The sequence below is a fragment of the Propithecus coquereli genome, unplaced genomic scaffold (assembly GCF_000956105.1).
Source record: "Propithecus coquereli isolate 6110/MARCELLA unplaced genomic scaffold, Pcoq_1.0 Scaffold302, whole genome shotgun sequence".
NCBI lineage: Eukaryota > Metazoa > Chordata > Mammalia > Primates > Indriidae > Propithecus > Propithecus coquereli.
The window spans coordinates 2,412,453-2,431,538 of NW_012148642.1; the positions used below are offsets into that span (position 1 = coordinate 2,412,453).

General features: G+C 52.2%; 1 protein-coding gene across 4 annotated transcripts in view; it reads left to right on the forward strand.

Moving 5' to 3' along the window:
* HIPK2 (homeodomain interacting protein kinase 2) overlaps positions 1-18,581 on the forward strand; it is a 126,605-nt gene extending 108,024 nt beyond the window's left edge. For all 4 annotated transcript variants that reach the window (XM_012649772.1, XM_012649773.1, XM_012649774.1 and 1 more), the window contains exons 12-14: positions 2,617-2,864; positions 9,890-10,050; positions 10,970-18,581. In XM_012649772.1, the coding sequence (XP_012505226.1) occupies positions 2,617-2,864; positions 9,890-10,050; positions 10,970-11,428 (868 nt within the window). In that variant the 3' untranslated portion in view covers positions 11,429-18,581. The remainder of the gene's footprint in view (positions 1-2,616; positions 2,865-9,889; positions 10,051-10,969) is intronic.
* Positions 18,582-19,086: the final 505 nt, after the last annotated feature.

Consider the following 19,086-nt stretch of genomic DNA (forward strand, 5'->3'; position numbering starts at 1 on the left):
TAATTCAAGAACATTTTCATCACTCCAAAAAGCAACCTTGTATGCATTAATAGTCACTCACTATTCCTCCCTCTTTCCAATCCCTGGTGACCACTAATCTGTTTTCTGTCTAAATGAATTTGCCTATTCTAGATATTTCACACGTGTGGAATCATACAGTATTTGTCCTTTTGTGTCTGGCTTATTTAATGTTTTCAAGGTTCATCCACGCTGTGGCCTGTGTCAGAGCTTCATTGGTGTTTATGACTGAGCAGTATTCCATTGTATGGACGTACCACGTTTCGTTTAGCCATTCATCTGTCGAGGGACACTCAGGTTGTTTCCACCTTTGCTTATTGTGAGTGATGCTGCAGCGAGCACACACGTGTCTATTTGAGTCCCTGCTGGCCTTGGAGTACATACTTGGGGACGGAATTGCAGGTCCTATAGTAACTCTGTGCTTAGCTTTTTGAGGAACAAGCATATGGACTTTTTGCATTTAAACTGTCATAAGTGGGAAGTGTAGGCCTTTATTCATTAAAATTTATTTTATCTAAGTTAATGTGAAGAGGCATAAATATATGCAACCAATTCATTCCTCACCCTCTCCAGTTCTTAACAATTATCATCTGTACAACTCATCTGACAGTTAATCACAGAAGGATTTGTGACATCCGTTATTCTCTTTAACTGGTTATTTTAAAGCTTTTACTGTTTGACTTGTCATGTTTTTATACTGTCACCCACTGAGATTTTAATCTCCTCGAGGGCAGAGACACATACTTCTTTGTACAAGTATTCCCTGTAGCACCTAGCATGGATCTCGAAAGATATCTAACTATTAAGTTTTAATTTTCTTTCATTTCAGTCTTCCGGTTTATTCATAGACAAGAAAAAAAGAAACTTTACCAGCAAGTCCTTAACCTGATAGAATCCTCTTTGCCTAGATAAGTTTTTTGCAAACCTGTTTTCCCATGTTAAACAAGGTATCACAACTTACTGTAAACTTACAACAGTAATAGCAGCTAACGTCTATGGAATACTTATCATGTGTTGTGCACTATTCCAAGCAGTTTCCATGTATTTTCTCACTTAGTTCACAGAACAAGCCTATGGTGGGTATGATTATTACTCACCTTTTACTGATGACGCCAACAAATCACCCAGAGGTTGAATAGCTTTGCCTGAGGCCCTACCACTAGCACATGCTGAAGTTAGACATCTGGCTACAGGGCCTATGTTCTTACCCACAGACACAGTTAGGGACCCTTCTACCCCGAACCAGATAGGACAGTGTGCAGCCACTGGAAGAATTGTCCAGCCCAGATGTCAGTAGTGCTAGGCATCAGAAAACAGAGCCAGGGTCTCCTGGGCCCCTCCGGCCTTCTGTAGGTTAGCAGCCCTGCTCTGTCCTTCCAATGCCTGGCTCCTGTGGGGCTTTGGAGTTTGCACATTTCTCTGCTGGTCAAACTCCAGAGCCTACAGTGGCAGCGATCCATCTTGGGAAATGCCGGTCTGGCTATAATGGCCTTGACACCCACGGGGTGGCTGTGACTCCATCAGGCACCATAAATACCAGCTGCCTCTCTTTCCAGTTAGTTGAAAATTAACCAGCTTGCTTAGGCAATTGTTATTTCTTAAAAATAAATGATCAATATATAAAAATAGAGGAACATCCATTTTTAAAGCCTTATTCAATAAGTAATAAATTCCACATCCATCATCCCACCAGCCTCTCGCTGAGCTTGGAGGCAGACAGAATTGCTTCCCCAAGTAACCACAGTAACATAAATATCTCTGGAAAAAATGTGCCAGCCAAAAGCCAACCAAAGCAAATTCCTCCCTATCGTATGAAGTTCCAGATGCAAGAGGAAGACCAGGGGTTCAGAGCGACCCCCTCATAGCATCAGCGAGGCAGGAGCCTTTCCTCAAGGCCCCCATGCAATGCCATCTCTTCCCTGACCCCTGGCCCGGGCGCTGGGGAGGTTGACAAGGGGACTCCAGAGGTCCCGGGTGGCCGGCACACAGTCATCCTGCGGAGCACCGTCAGGGCAAAGAGGTGCAGAGGCGCCCTACCTGGCTCAAGCTGCTCTTCCTCGGCATGTGGGCACTCTGCGGTGTGGCTTCATCCTCCTCAGAGCCCCGCTTTTGTCCTGTCCCTCACTCTGTGTCCTGTTCCTTATCATCCATTCCCTCCTGCTTAAGCTTTGTGGACCTCACAGGCCCCAAGCCTAGGTTTATGACATTTCCCTCTCAGCTTGGTGCTTCTCCCAAACTGACACACAGGCTGCCAGGTTCTTGCTGGTTCTCTCTGCCTGCTCAGATGTCCCATTCTGGTGGCCTAGAGCGGGTGGCCACACAGCTCCAGGCTACAGTGCCTCTTCCGAGGCTCTGCTGAGCTCTGCTGCACAGGGGAGAGCCCAGGCCCGCCTGGAAGCTTCTCCCTGGTTTCCAGAGCACCTGTGGGCCCAGCACCAGCCCCTCCCTCATGTCTTCACATGTCCCCCTGTGTGCCCAGCCTCCCTCTGAGGACCAGGGAGAACAAAGTCATATTCCTCCCCATCCCCTGCCCTGGGCATAGTGAGGCCTGTCTCCTGAAGCCTTCTCACAGTCTGACTTCTCCCTTTATGTTTTCAGCACTGTCTCCAAGCAAAGAAAAAATGTCATCAGTTGTGTCACAGTCCACGACTCTCCCTACTCCGACTCCTCCAGCAACACCAGCCCCTACTCTGTGCAGCAGCGCACCGGGCACAGCAACGCCCACACCTTGGACACCAAGGGGAGCCTGGAGAGTCACTGCACTGGGAACCCCCGAACGATCATTGTGCCACCCCTGAAAACCCAGGCCAGCGAAGTATTGGTGGAATGTGACAGCCTGGTGCCAGGTAATTTGGGGCCAGGGCAGGCTGGGAACCTCTCTGGAGACTGGTTTTCTGTTTTCTGCTGCTATAAATGCTGCTGCGTGAGAGCTAGTAAAATAGGAGTGCCCAGTCATTGCAGATGATCCTTGCTAAGGATTTGGTTCAAGTGGCCAAGGTAGGGTTCGCCTTAATATCACATCGCATAAGCAGCGCCTTCCCTTTGTATTTCTGTAATGAATACCTTGCTGCCTCTGCAATGGCTCTGCTTCCGACTAGGTGGCCAAATATAAAAGCTGTGCATTTCTTATCCAGTGGTCTGGACGGATACCTGGTTTGGGGAGCTCCTGGCTGACATCTGGCATCACTTCCTGCCAGGGAGCCCTGGTGGCAGGTGGACGCCCCGTGTGGGAAGAACCTTCTCTGAGCCTTGCTCGGTGAGGGTGAATTAGGCTCCTCTCCACTGCTGGGAGGAGAGATCCGAGCCGAGTGTGTTTCTCTTTGCACGTGCTGCTTTATTAACAGGACTTCTCCCATTCTGTGAAAGCTTGTCCTGAAAATTGGGCCCTAGAATAAAGGCTGAGAACTTAACCTTCTGAATGAAGTCAGCTCCCCCTAGATTTGGTAGCATCTATTCAGCGTTTCCCTGGTTCATGCTCACCGTGAAAGAATTTGGGGACTAAACCGGAAGAAATCTGCATGTTCTGCTTTTCTGCCATGGACCATCCCCAGCCCCAAGCCAGTCAGCACCTTCATGACGGCACCATTTAGAAGGGAAGGAATACAAACTGCCAGGAAGGTTTCGTTTAGATGTGAGAAGCTGTAATTCCTCGGGAGGGCCTGGGGTTGCTATAGAAAACTGGGCATCTTCCCAGGGTGGTCACCACGTGTAAGGCCCGGGGGGTGGAGGCCATGCGTGTGCTGGCACCGAGGGTGGAGAGTGGGATTCGGGACGAGGTCTTTAGGGACTTTTCCAGCCCAGCACCACGGGCCAGCCTGCCAAGTACGGGTCAGTGTCCTAGGATGCTCTCCCTAAAGCTCACAACAGAGCCCGGGACAGGGCCCCTTTTGCACCCGCGCGCTGTGCCTGAAGGGGAAATGGAAACAGCTGCAAGCTCTCTACTCCCGCAGCCTCCTCGTCCTAACCCAAGGTGGCGCGGTGGCCCAGGTGGGATCGCACCTCCCCGCATTCACGTCACAAGTTCTCTTTCCCGGACTCTGTAGCTACCCCAGCTACCTTTCCTCTGAAGAAATTTTCCTTAAATGCAGCCATCTCAGCATGCTGCCAAAGCTGCTCCATTTCCAAACCCCGTTAGTCCCCAGCAGTGCTGTTTCTGTCAAGACCATGCAGGCTCCGAGAGGCTTTGACCTCAGAGTCCGCGCTCTGTGGGCCAGGGGGTCACGGTGCCCTCAGTGTCCCGGCGGAAAGAAACGTAGGGCCGCTGAGCCGCCGCATGAGGGAGGCACGCAGCAGCTTGAACCCCACGCCGTGCACGCTCTCGAAAGAAGGAAGGGGGCCTTACCTTCGGGAAGGACGGACCTGTCGCAGTGCCAGACGCCAGGGTGGGCATTCTCATTGACAGGGGCCAGGCTGGAGTCCCCAAAATGAGGCACCCCTTTGAGGAAAAGAAAATGAAGCAGGCCCTTCCACAATGCCATGAGGACATCTCTCTCCAAACACTCTTTTTCTACCCGGGCAAATGTCTTGGTGGAAACCCCGGCAGGAAGCAGCATTCTCTAGTGGTAACCAGTGAGCCCTGTAAGGCAAACAGATTCCTTAGAGAGCAGCCCACACACTTTGCTGCTCAGATATCTGTTAAATAATTGTTTAAAACGATATCCAGCACACATTTTTAAGTTTAAATATTTTATTTGCAATGGATATAATTTCTGTCATATTGTGTGTTGTATCATTATTTACGTTCTTTAAATATGTTTGCAAAAACCTCAAAGCTGCAGGTGGAACTCATTCAGTACATGAGACAGGCCGCCTCTGTCTTAATGTGCAAGGCCAAGGTCACGCCCCTGTTGCCTGGTGCCTGCCCTTCCCCAGCCAGTGGTCTCAACACTAATGTGTGCCTCTGGGCAAAATCTTCCCAGGCTTGGAAAATTCAGGAAAGCAGCCTTGTTCAGCTCCCTGGTGCCAGGTGACTGGCATAGGCTGAGGCACAGGCCCGTCACAGCCACCACAGCTACCCCAGCTGGAACCTCCAGAGCACCGGAGAGCTCAGGTCAGGCTGAGTGAGTGCTGCTTGAAGAGCAGTCCATTTTCTCACAGTATTTCCCCCTCCTGTGGCTCTCAGTGCAGGGAGGACCCTTGAGGGTTTCTCCCGTGGCCTTCTCAGGTCTCTTGGGTCAGTTAAGGTTCCTTTGGAAAGCAGCAGAGTGAACTCTGCACTGGCTTAAGACAAAGAATTTCTTGGAAGGATGCAGGGTTGAGGAAAAGTTCAACAACTTAGTCCAGGCCGGGCAGGAGCCAGAACTCCTGGGACGGGAGCCTCGGGAGGCCCGCTGCCTGCCCTGGAGCTGCCTTCACCCTGACTCAGGGCCAGCGACGCCCAGGCTCCCAATCCCCCATTTCCAGGAGACCAGAACTGATTGTTCTAGCTTGGGGCCACACCTGTCCTTTAGCATCAGCTTTAGCCAGGAGACAGTGTTCAAGGATAACGACACCAACAATAGCTAGCATAGCTGATACCTACTAAGTGCTTACGTGCCAGATACTCAATGCTTAAGTGCCAGACCTGAGCATTCTGCATATGTTAACTCATGTCATCCTCACAACAGCCCTACACGTAGCTGCCATGGTTTTCCCAGTTTTACAGGCTGAGATGGAGAAGGGGTAACCAGCTCACCGAGGCACGTGGCCAGGCCTCCCAGGAGCCTGGCTCCAGAGCTAGACAAGCCCTAAGCACTCCCATCACCCTGCAGACAGGGCCACGGGGGCCACCCTGTGAATGAAGGGCTGCTCCCAGGACAGGGGATCCCTAAGAGTAGCTGAGCAAGGCATGACCAGAAAATTCTAGAATGTTTCCTCACAGCTCCAAAATATGTATTAGGAGGTTGGCCTTCGGCATTAGCCCCTTTGGTCGTCTCTGCAGGAAGAGTTACTACTTTCATCTCTTGGCCCCTCCAGGACCCCTCCCTTATTCAGAGCCCTCCTGCTCCAGCAGCACCACCAGCTCTGCCCTAGCGCTTGTCTCCGTCCCTGTGGTGAGCACAGCAGACAGAGTGCCAGGCTCTGTCACACCCGTTTCATCTAAGACTTACTGGCCTCGTCCCTTTGCAGACTCACCCTGTAGACCTTCCAGCTCAGTGTTTCTCCCTCATATGTAACTAGCACGAAATGCCCAGGAGGTTGTAATAGGAGCAGAGAGGTGACACGCACAGCTGGGGCCCAGACGGCAAGCGCAATTTGCGATCCGCAGAGCAGGAAGGAGTTGGATGCCAACACAGTAGCCCTGTGGCTGAGGGAGGGAGAGAAACGGAACTTCTGCAGAGAGCCAACATTTACTGTCTATTTTTTATCCTACGCTAGGTCCACAAAAACCCTTCCCTGCCCCAGGTTTTGGGGGGCCTTTGAGAGTCTTAACCAGGGATGGCTTGGGCACAGTGGGGGGTCTCAGGGTCCTAATGCCTAAATGCAGTTCTGCTCCACCAGGGCCAAGCTGGCTCTGGACTACCCTGGGAGAGTCGCTAAGAATGCCGATTCCCAGGCACCTGCCTGCGGGATTCCGATTCAGGGGTGTGGCAGAAGGGGCTCCAGGTGCCAGTGCACAGTTGGCTCTGGGGGCCTCTGATTAACACCCACTGTGTCACTCTTCAGTGGGGTGGCTCTCCTGTTACTCAGGACAGGGGGTGCCGTTGGTTTTGGAGGGCAAGGAGGCTCCCCTCCACCTTAGGTGTGTGCCACAATCCCGTCCTCAGGTTTCCAGCTTTCCTTTGCCCTTCCTGCAAGGCTGAGACCTCTTCGTCGACAATTAATCAGCATTCTCTCTTGGCCAGCCCCAGCCTAGGTGTCTCCTCTCTGACTTTGATTTCGTCACCTGGGATTTGTAATAGAATTGATCCAACCCAATTCTATCAAGGGCCTGGCCCTTATTGTGTGTGGTTCATTAATATTTAGTACCCTCTGCCCCAAGAATGACCAGATGCACCACTTTTACACTAACTACCATAGTACACCTAGTTGAGACGGAATTAGGCTTTTGTTTTTGCCTAAGGTACCCAGGTCCAGCATTTAAATGTTCTGAGCAACATGAGATGTAGACCTGTCTTTGGACAACTTGAGAAACATTCTTGCTGCTTATCCCGTAATATCAGACACTTCACATGATTCTTCTCTTGAACACCCCTACTTTGGGCAACTTTCTCAAATACGGACGGCTTTAGAGTGGGGGAGTCTGCGAAGGACAACACATTTTGGCAGATGACTGGAGCTCCTGTGCCAAAGGTCTTTCTCACATTGTCAGTTACTTCGTCTTTCCTCTCGTAGACCTTCCTTATACTTTTCAGTGTCACCAGACAGTAATTCTAGAGTCCAGCAAGCTTTGCAGAAACTATAAATCACAGAAATATACTTGTGCTCCATAGAAAGTCAAGGTCATGAAAGTATTTCAGTCACATTCCAGAAACTTAATGAAGAAAAACAAATCACTGAATGCAAGATACAATGCATAAAGTGCTCCAATAAGCAAAAGACAATGAAAATGAGGTAATTCATTACTTTTCTCTCTTAAAATGTGCCCTCTCTTCTCCTGGACAAAGCCTTCCACAGTCTATTCTTAGTGTAAGAGTCGGCCTTGCCTTTGTGCACATACCTCACACCAACAGGGACTGGTTTCCCAGGGAAGCCACCAGCAGCCAGCCCCCAGCCCAGCCCCAAGCTCGTGTTCATTTCCTGGTCTGCCCTGCCCTGCCGGTCTTGGAGGGGGACCATCTGCCTGTCTTTCCACCTGGAAGACATTTTCTAATCCATTAACCCTCCTCTGTTCTTTAGTTTCTTAGGAACAGAAGCAATACTAACTATAACTATGGTTTCTAACGATACAACACAGTCTGCAGGCTGTGTTGTCATAGCCTTTGCTTACTGACCCCACTTTTTCTGCCCCGTTGGCATGCAAGCAAGAGAAGGTGTCCAGGACCTTCTCTCTCCCATGCTTTCCTAGGCTACTGTGCAGGTTTGCATGTGAGAAACCTAGTATCTTAGTCTGGGTCTGCCTGTTGCTTTTCCTGTTGTTGTTCCTGTGTTTTGTGTTCCGTGTCTATCAATACTGTGGGTGTGTTGGGTGGGACCCCCTGGAGAAGATGAGGTGCAGGGACATCGGGGGCTGGCCAAGCATCTCTTCTTTCATCAAGGAGGGGTGGTCCTGCCTGCAGGGCTCCCACAGACCAGGGTGGGGCAGATGGCCTCACCTAGCAGTGGACCTCGCTGCCCCAGCCTGACGAACTCGTGGACTCTTGTCCCCCCCACCCCAAGTCCTGCTCGTTCGGCCTCCCTGGACATAGCCTATTGCTGTCAGCATTGTCACCTGGTTTGCCCTCTGACCTTACCCTCTCATCTACATGGTCTGATGCCTCCTCCCTAGTCACACTCCCAGCCTTTACTCTGCCACCTGCATCCTAGCATGACACGTAGTCACACAGCAGGAGCTGAAAAAGTGTCTGCTGGATGAGTTAAAACAGCTGGGCTCTGAAGCGCCTCCTCTGGCCGGGTGTCAGGGGAGCCATCCTACTTGGGGTATAACCTGCCTCACTCACAGAGCTGCCGGCCACTCAGAACGTGGGCCACTGACCGACCGGCAGTGTCATCCCTGGTGCTTGTTAGGAAAGCAGAGGCTCACCCCAGAGCTGCTGGGCCAGGATCTGCATTTAATGAGATGCAGGAATTAAACTTTGCAAAGTCCTGATGGAGCCACCTGCTGGCCATGCAGGTGCCGCCAGAGAGTCGCCACAGCTTTTGCATTCTTCAGCCTCCTTGCCAGTAACATGGAAACAGTCACTTTGTTTGGCCATGTTCGGCTCACAAAGCCATTCCCTCGATGAATTAGTCTCATCCTGTCTAGGGTCAGGGGACTAGACCAAGTGACTCCTAAGGGGTTATTTTAGCTTCTGGTTGTTCATTAGGAGGATCGCTTGAAGCCAGGAGTTCATGACCAGCCTGGGCAACATAGCCAGACCTGAGCTCAACAAAATTTTTTTTAAAAAATTAGCCTGTTGTGGTGGGGTGCATGTGTCATTCTAGCTGCTTTGGAGACTGAGGCAGGAGGATTGCTTAAACCCAGGAATTCAAGGTTGCAGTGAGCTATGATCATGCCACTGCACTCCAGCCTGGGTGACAGAGTAAGACCTTGTCTCTAAAAAAAAAAAAGTTTATTTGGGTCACAGTTCTGGAGGCTAGAAGTCCCAAGAGCATGGTGGCACCAGCATCGGGCATCTGGAGAGGGCCTTCACTCTGCATCTTCCCAGGGCACAAGGTGGAAGGGCAAGAGAGTGTGAGAGCAAAGGAGTTGAGCTTGTTTTTATAACAGAACCACTCTCAAGATAACTAACCCACTCCCTCGATAACGACATCCATCACTCTCGAGGACAGAGCCCTCATGACCTAATCACCTCTTACTGGCCACACCCCCAACACTGCTGTACTGGGGATTAAGTTCCCAACACATGAACTCGGGGGACACGTTCAAACCATGGCACATCCCTCCCACCCGTTTTCCAGGTGTGGAAATAACACCTCTTTGGAGGACCAGCATGACGCGGGGCTTAGGCTGTTGGCTCACCATGCCTCTAGCTTTTTCGTTTTCCTTTGCTTCATCCCCTCGTCTGTGGTGCCGTTCACCCTCCCAACCAAGCGAACAAGCCGGAGCCCAGTTGCCAGTGCAGAGTCGAGGCAGACTCCTCACTGGGTCTGGGGGAGGCAAGGCTGCCTTGCGACTGGCCAGGCTTGGGAGCGTGTTCCTTCCTGGAAGACCACCGTTCGCTAGGGAGTGGCGTCTTCTGGGCGGCTGCAGCCCTGCACTGATCTGTGACCTTTTCCCCCTCCCCTGCAGTCAACACCAGTCACCACTCGTCCTCCTACAAGTCCAAGTCCTCCAGCAACGTGACCTCCACCAGCGGTCATTCTTCAGGGAGCTCGTCTGGAGCTATCGCCTACCGGCAGCAGCGGCCGGGCCCCCACTTCCAGCAGCAGCAGCCGCTCAATCTCAGCCAGGTAGGCCCCCGCCGCACTCCAGGCCGGGAGACCACCCGTTGCCTTCCTTAGAGGGTCACTGGCGGACCCTCGCGCACCTCGCAGGGCTGCAGTCCTGCCCGCTGGTGGCGGAAAGTGCCCTGAGTGACCGCCGGTGGCTTCTTCCTAGTCGCCCTTGGGGAAGTTGGTTTCACTGGTTCACAGAGAGCTGGCCCCAAGCAAAGTGACTCGTCTAATGTTACAGAGCCCTTGGTGACGTGGTGCCAGGGTTAAAAATAGGGCGGCCCACATAGCGCCGTTTCAGCCCAGCAAAGGGTAAAAGCACTGTGTTCTGGCCCAGTCGGCCTGGGGCTCGTTGCGGGGAGGGAGACCACGCACAGAGACGCCAGCCAGGGGACAGCGCGGCCCGAGAGTCGGGGCAGCTGGTGGGGTAGAGGTGAAATTTAAGCGAAGCGGCGTTTCTGGGGTGCAGAGCAGGGCCGTGCGGGAGGGGTCAGCGTCAGCTCTGGATCGCAGAGTGGACGCGGGGCCCCGTGTCCTCAGAAACTCTGAGGTGAGGTGAGGGGGAGCTCGGGTTCGGAACCCCTCGTCCGGAGCGCTGTGCCCAGGCTGTGCCCCAAGCCTGCGTCTCTGTGTCACGGAGACTTCAGCTGTCCCCGCAGGAGGGGGTTCTTTGATGTGGGTCGATGGAATTGGAAACAGCAAGCCAGAAAGAAAGCAGGCGCCGCTCAGAGAGGCGGCCTCCCGCCACTTCCCAGCCCTGCGTGTCTTTGGGGGAAACGCCCTCTGTCAGCTTTGCAGCTGGCTGTAGCCCTGTGTTGTCCTGGCCTGCTGTGTCAGGACTTTCTCAGCGTACAAGGGGAGCTCTTTTGTCACTTCCGGCGCCTCCCTTCCTCCCCGTGCCAGCCGTAACCCCGTCTCTCGGCGCCTCTCCCCGCAGGCCCAGCAGCACATCACCGCGGACCGCGCTGGGAACCACCGCCGGCAGCAGGCCTACATCGCTCCCACCATGGCTCAGGCCCCGTACTCCTTCCCGCACAACAGCCCCAGCCACGGCACTGTCCACCCCCACCTGGCCGCCGCGCACCTCCCCGCCCAGCCCCACCTCTACACCTACACGGCGCCCGCTGCCCTGGGCTCCACAGGCACCGTGGCCCACCTAGTGGCCTCCCAAGGCTCGGCACGCCACACCGTGCAGCACACTGCCTACCCGGCCAGCATCGTCCACCAGGTCCCCGTGAGCATGGGGCCCCGGGTCCTGCCCTCGCCCACCATCCACCCGAGTCAGTATCCAGCCCAGTTCGCCCACCAGACCTACATCAGCGCCTCGCCAGCCTCCACCGTCTACACTGGATACCCACTGAGCCCCGCCAAGGTCAACCAGTACCCTTACATATAAACACTGGAGGGGGAGGGAGGGGGAGAACAGGTGGGGAGGAGGGGGAGGCGGGGAGGGCGCTCCTGGGACGGAGCCGGCTTTTTATACTGAAGATGCCGCACACAAACAATGCAAGCAGGCAGGGGCGGGGGGCCGGGGACAGGGACGGCGAAGGGACACAAATAAAACTTGAACCAGGAGGTGGGAGGACTTAGAGCAGAGAAGAGAACATTTTAAAAAGGAAGGGATTAAGGAGGGGGGGAAATCTATGCTTTTTATTTTAAAAAAGAAAAAGAAAAAAAAAAGAAAACGTCAGTAAGAAGAAAACACAGCTCACGAGCCCATTCTGCACCCAACTGGAAAGAAGAGGAGAACAACAGGAAGCTTCTGGAAGTGGGGGGGGCCCCAGTTTTTGAAAAACTTTATCTATGAACTTTTCAAAGATTATTTTCATATGACAGCAAGTGACACTGAAGACTTCGCTGTCAAGAACACCTGATATGAAAATCCAATAGATTTTTAATTAATTGAACATGAGAATTAGGGATTTTTCCAGAACTCTAAAGGGTCAACACCCCTCCAGGATGTCAGGCCGTGGCCTGAGGAGGCTGATATTTGGGGGTTGGTCTGGGGTTGGTGAAGCCCAGTCCTGGCTCATCGGTCAGGAATGACAGGTCTCCGGGGAGTGGCCAGGCTGACGGAAAACCCCCGGGGAGAGGGGCAGATTGTCTTTTTCTGAGCACTCTGGATAAATCCCTAAGCAATGTTATTCCTCAAATGTCATTAATAACGTGTGTTGCAAACTTTAGTTTTTTCCTTTTCTGAAGATTTATTTTCTCTCTGAATCAACCCCTAGTCACGTAGCATAGGGCTAGCGGACGTTGTGGACACCCTAGTAGAATGTAGCACTCTGCACCCTCGTTCCTACCTTGTGTTCAACTCCAATGATACCAATAGACTATTCCTCAATGTAATTGCACAAAAAAAAGCGATATAACATAGGCATGTAACCAATGTGGCGGCCCAGGTGTGCGGGTGTGTGGGTGCGCCGCCTCCCTCGGCCCTCGGCCCGCGCGTCCCCGGCCCGCCACCACAGCTGGCGCAGTCTTGATTCTACATCATTCCCTCCTAGTGCCTTACCGAACGACAGACGCGGTGTGAGGGTTTACTTCCACTGGTACTCCAAGAAGCCGACTGAGGTTAGTCAGACACAATCTCAGCTCTTCTGTTGTGCTGTTGTAACAGTTTACTCTGGTCTTTCCTTTTTTGTTTTTTTTTTTGATTTAATTTTACTTTAATGCCCATTGTCTTTCTTAGGCTGTTGGCTAGCGGAAGGATGTCAGGGAAGCTGGCAGGAGCTAGAGGGAGAGTGTCCGTGGATCTCGAGAGAGACGTGGGAGGCAGATACTGGGCAGGTGCATCTGATGGCTTTAGTTGAGTTGTACTTTGGGGACAGAGACCCAGAGAGACTCCCCAGCCTCTGCCCTTGCCCCACTGTGCCCGCAGCCCTGCCCGTCGGGCCAGCCCTGCCATTTGTGGGACCTCCAGGACCACCACAGCCTGCGTGTGTGGCCGTCTCCCTTCCCGGGCTGCGTCCCCCAGGCCCCCCAAAGAGATCCCAGCATCCTCAGACTCACCCCACACTTCACTCTCCCCCAGCTCCCTGGACTGGGTTTTGCTCTCAAGATTTTGCCAGATCCCGCCCTCTGGAGACAACCACCAGCCTCTGTTTGCTCTTGAATTCTTTTCCTCACATTCATTACCCAGGTCTGCTCAAGACACGATTTTGGTTTTGGTTTCCGAGGGGGCTGGTGGGCAGAAGGTCGGAGGCACGCTACGAGGGCAGCCAGGGCGGTCTCACGCTGCACTTTGGAAAACACTCCTGTGGATAGTTACGTTTCCAAAGAAATCTGCCCTTTGCCCTCTTTGCACCTTTGATACATTCTTGAAGTTTTCTCAGGCTTTGAAATTGGGGGCGGGAGGGGGTGGGGAGTTCCCTCTACTCAGTAAATATCTCTGAAATATGTGAATGTGGATGTCAGGGGAATCTGGTCGAGGACGACCTTTTAAAAGGGTGGTTCTAATTGTTTGGTTCTGAGGCTGAGTCCTTACCTGACCCTACAGCCAAGTTTCCAAGGTGCAAAGAGGCCTTCCTGCTCCGGCAGCCCCTTCCTCATCCTCCTCCCCATGCTCCTCACTCTGCAGCCTCGCGGAAGCGTCTACTGTGAACGGTGTTTTGTAGTGACATCCACCCTACTTCAGTAACGAAGCCGTTACTTAGCTCTTAGCTGTGAACTAACTCTGGAAACTTCCCCACTCCAGTCATAAATTCTTACTTATCTTATAAAGAAATAGGTCCCCAAACTGGAAACAGCTTATTCCGGGCCCTGGGCGAGAAGGAAGGACACCACCACCTGCTGAGCACACTCGGGCAGCGGCGCTGCCGAGCCCCTGCTGGAGGCAGAGTCGCTATGAGGCCGCTGGCAGCAGAGAGGTGGTGTCCTCAGGCGTGATCAATCCGTCTCTATCCGGAGGTGGGCTATCCGGAGGTGGGATGGTGCCGTCGCTCTGAGATAACAGAAAAGGATGGGTTCAGGGAGGGCGAGGGGAGCCACGCCTTCACAGGACACAGGAGCCAGGTCCCTCCCGGAGCTGGGCCAGCCTGGAAAGCATGTCTGTTAAGGGACTCTTGGCAGCCAGGTGGCAGCAATGTCCCATCAGATCTGCTCTTACCGAGTCCCAAGGCGTCTTGTCTTGGCTGCAGATGAGCCTCAGTTTGCCTTATCGGATAGCACCCTGAACTCCCTGGCACAGTTCCCTTCTAGCCCTTTCTAGATCTGATCTCTTAGGGGAAAAGATGATTTAAAATGTTCTTTTCATTTTGAAGAAAATTCTTTTGTCTGCTTACGTTGGAAACTTCTTACTCTTTCACCTGACATTTTTTTTCCTTCTTCCAGATCAGGAATGAAAGTTCCATGCTGCTCATAAAGATAATATTATTGTACTAATTATTTTTGTTATTACCATTGTAATTATGATCATCATCATGTTGATACTGTAGTCAGGGTTTCAAATGCACAGTTATTCCAAGTATCTTTGTGTTTTATCTTTAATATTTAAACTTATTTTATTATATCTGTGAGTATATGAGTAGACTGGAGGGACATACAAATGTCCAGTTTTGTCAGGCAAAAAAAAAAAGAAAAGGAAAGACCCAGGAATTAGGAAAATTGTTTCTGTCATCTCTATCCCACGAAGAGCCGTCAGGAAAGACGCACCACGGGACAAAAGTTTGAAGAAGAATCAAAGCCTTTTTCTCATGCAGCCCAGATTGGGCTTTTGACAACATGGTCACTCACCATCAATATTATCTCTTTCTGGATTCCCAGTGGCCTAGGACGAGATCTGAGGGAGCAGCTCCCGGGCTCAGGGAATGCTGAGTCACCAACTGTCCAGCCCTTAGCTGGCTTCTCTCCCACGCCCTCTGCGCTCTCCTGCGCTTCTGAAATCTGTCAGCTAGGTCCTGGGCCTGCCTCTGACTTTTAAGCAAAGAAATCCCTGCCCGCGCTCACCCAGCCCCTTTCCCAAACACCCACCCTTTCCCATCAGCTTAGATCCTTCAGTGCAGGGACAGTTCCCTCCTCCTGGAAGCCCTGGGTGTGATAGGCTGACGTTAGAGTGACAGGCAGCGGTACCTCCCCCAGGAAATTCAGCCTCGCCCCCCCTCCTTCCATTCACTAACCTAACTACCTGCTTTCTCAGCCTGTCCCCCATGCATCCTGCCCGCACACAGTTCTAGCAAGCCAAAAGCAGGTAGAGGGTTGGGCAGGAGGCCAGGGAAACCCTGAACAAAGTCCAGCTGCTGCTCAGATGTTGCAGGCCGTGTCCCCTCTGAAAGCATCGGCCAAGGGAGGGGCACAGTGGGGCCCGCGGCCATCCTCACTTGGCTCCAGCCGCATCCCTCAGTGTGCTGCACTGTGTGTGATGGGTGCCCACACACTACCCCCCAAGCCCAGAAACTGCCAGGCCCAGGGGGAGAACGGGGTGAAAAGGCCGGCCTCACTGAAGGGAAGTGAGACGGCAGCAGACGTGAGTGCGCTCCCCCATCCTCCCTCTCCTGGCGGCCTCCTCCAGCCCACGCACAGAGCTGGCGCATCAGAAGCCGCGGAGAAGCTCCCTGCAGGAGGGGCCAGCTCCGCGTGCGCTCCTTAGCGTGCTTGCCCGAATCTCCCATTGGTCCTCCAGCACCGAATCACGGTGGCAAACAGGATGAATAAAAGGCCGCTGTCCCTGGGACCAAGCCGTCCATCAGAGAGATGCCAACCCAGTCCTTATTTAGGCCACAAATAACCTAGAGCACCACTTAATTGGTTCCATCCTTCCTTCTCAAACAAACACCGTTCAGAGTAAGAGGGGACGACTTATAAGGACAGGTCATGGAGAAACGTCTAACCGGAGCCTCGTGAACCACGGACGGTTTGCGGCTGCCTGCTGGGTTCTGCTGACCCGCCGGGTGCTGGCACCCATGTCTCTGTGCTTAGTGCCTCTTCATGATGTTTCGGATGTTTCCAAGGGAAGGGGGTGAGCAGGCCAAGGAGTGGGAGAGTCCAAGGCTTGATGCCAGTTCATACTGTGAAGTGGAGCGTGTGGTCGGTGTAACCGGAGGAGCGGGAAGGGCTGGGGCAAACCGGAGTTTGCCTCCCGACGGAGGAGCCTTTCTGGCCTTCCTGGAGGCTGGAGTGTTTGCGGGCTGTGGGAGCCGGCGGGGCATCGTCCTCTTCAGCCTGGAAGACCCCACCTGCCCAGACACCAGCATGTGGGATGAACGTAGGAAGGGAAGGCGGGTTAGCACAGCTGCTGACAGGATGCTTTCCCTCGACCAGATCGTGGGAATTGCAGACACTCGTTTCTGACAAGCGTGCAGGGAGGGTTTGGGTTGTGTGAGCGCGTACGAGTGAGCGGAGCAAACTTTCTTGGAAACTGGAGGGAGGCGTGAGGAGGCTAGAGGAAGTCTTACTGATGGTTCACGGTTGAGAGAGGGCGCGGCCCCAGCTCGCCCCAGCTCTCCGCCCGGTGCCGAGCAGAGGGTGCGATGTGGGACCAACGTGCCTGTTGGCCCATCACGTAGCCGCTGGGACAGAAAACAGAAAGAAGGAAATAGCGAGGTGCCCTCAGCCGGCAGAGAGAATCCAACAGAGGGGCGAGGGCTCCTTCCGCAGGCCAGCCTGGGACTGCGGGATGCCGGCAGGAATGACTTTGCCACGACACATTCCAGCCCCAGGGACTATGCAGGCTTCTTCCCTGTCTGTCTTTTCCTTCTGATGTATTAATATACTTCACAGATTTCCCGTGGGGAAGCCTCAAGATAGAGCAGGCCAGAGACATCCTTACCAAATTGAAAAGGAAGGTGAAACTGTTCCTTTGTTTAGCCAAAGAACCCTTCTCAAAGACACCTCCAGAGATGGACAAAATGGCATTCCTCTCATTCCTTTCCAGGCAATAATGACATCGTTAGTGATGCGATTCCATTTGTCTTTCTCTTTCCTCTCTATCCTTTTTTTTTTAATTGCATTTATTTCAAAACTACGCCCATCTTTTAAGAGGAGTGGAGTAGTCATCCTCAGTGCTGCTGCGTTGGGAACCGGAGGCACCGCAGGAATCCGTGGGCCTAAGTGACCTCACGGTCCTGCGAGAGCCACAGAGCTGCCGCCCGCAGTCGGGCTGCGTCGGGGGCCAAGAGCTCAGGAGAGCTGTACTTTTCCACTTTGATGCCTTAGAACTCTCACTTCTAATCTCCAGACTAGACTCAGTCAGATCTCAGGCTACTAGAGAATGGCAGAGGGTAAAGGGATTTGAACGCCAGACTTAGAGGCTTTTGGCACCGTCGCTCGCTGTAGTGACCCAAGACGGTAGAGATTTCTCGCGTCTTTGTCGCAGTTTCCAGAAGTTCAAGAAAGAGCTAGCTCCCAGCCAGCTCTCACCCTCAGACTCGGTGAGAGTTTGCAGAGAAGGGCCCCTGCAGGGCGCGTGTCACAGAACACCAGCAGCAGAGGGGGTCTTCCACACGCCTTTGAGAGCCCCTCATCTCAGGCCCCTGCACAGGCACGTTATGTCAACTCTCTTGTTTGTTAAAACTTGCAGACTCCCTCGAGCAGCGGCCAGCCTTCGCGGAATGCTTTCAGTGCTCCAGGCCCCGGCCAGGCCCTTCGCGGGTCATCTCACGGGGCCCCCACAGCCACCCCTTATTTACAGCTGAGGAAGCTGATGGATGCTCTAACACAGCAGCATGTGTTAAAGCAAAGGAAACACACTGGTAGTCTAGAATCCCCAAGTTTCAATGCTTTGTTAATCAGGCCTTTACTGAGATGTGATTTTGTTTCGCTTTTTAAATTAACGGCAGTGAGGGCCTCATATTTCTGATGAACCCTTCAGTGGTACTCCCATTTACTGTGTGCCAAACACTGTGCTGAGAATTGCCCACTGGTTGTCTTGTTTAGTCCTCACAATAACCCTGTGAGATCAGCAATACTAGTCCCTCTGCACGTGAAGCGTGTGGCTCGCAGAGCTCGTAACCTGCGGGGGTTGGGGGGGCGGGCAGGGCTCGAACCTGGCTCTGTACAGCTCCACAGCCGAGCTTGCGGCCGTTCACCTAGCTGTCCCCCTGCGTATGTGCAAAGAAAGGCCTTTAAGCAATGTCGCCCGGTAGCACCCCTGCACCGTGGAACTCCGCAGAAGGGCTGTGCAGAGAGGGAGCGCCTGGGCTGGAGGCAGGCAGAAGGGACAGAATTAGTTTGACGTTTAGAGAAAATCTCTGGGGAGTTTCTTTTGATTCATAGTAGAATTCCTTTTAGATTTCTTTCCAGCGTACAAACTAGCTTTAGTAGTGCTGCTACAACAAACTCTTATAACTAAGAGTGGAGAAAAAAGTGTTCTTTTCTTCTTTTAAAAAAAAAATAATAATTTTTTCTTGCTTATAGTTAATTCTAGAAAGGCAATACTAAAGGTATATTTTTTTTTTCAAAATGCTATTTTTTACTGCACTTCATAATTACGATGACAGCTCTGATCTCTGTAATAGATCCACGCTTCAGCTCTGGGCAGACCAGATGCTGGGTTCTCACCAAATTTGTACGTACCACATGTGGGTCTGGTGTCCAGGAACTTTTTTCTTTCTTTAAAAAAAAAGAAGAAGACAAGATGACTTAGAAAGAGGAACAAAATAAAGTTTTCTTTTGAGATAGATACCCTTCTCAAAGAAATGGAAAGCAACAATTGGATAAACTGAGAAAAACTAGCCAACTTTATGACACAAGGAAGGAATGTCTCTTGCCCTGGCATGAGATTAATAGGAATATAGATGAATTTTTATTTTGGTTGAAGGGTGGCAAGAATTTAGAAATTCTTGAGGACTAGATTTTTAATTTTTAAAAAAAACTATTATCATTCATCATGAAGTATCTGCTCAGTTGTTTTGGGTGGGTTTCTTGTTTCTTGTTTCGTTTTTTCTTTTAAAAACTTCTTTGTTGACTGGCTCCAGGCTCGTTTGCCTAAATTCTTAGGTAGTTTACACAAGTTTTAGAATCTTTTAGAACTTTAACTCCATTGGAAGCAAACCCAGCTAATCAGAATTCGAGATCCTGGTTGGTTTCAGTAGCTGTTCTAGAATTCTGGCAGAACAC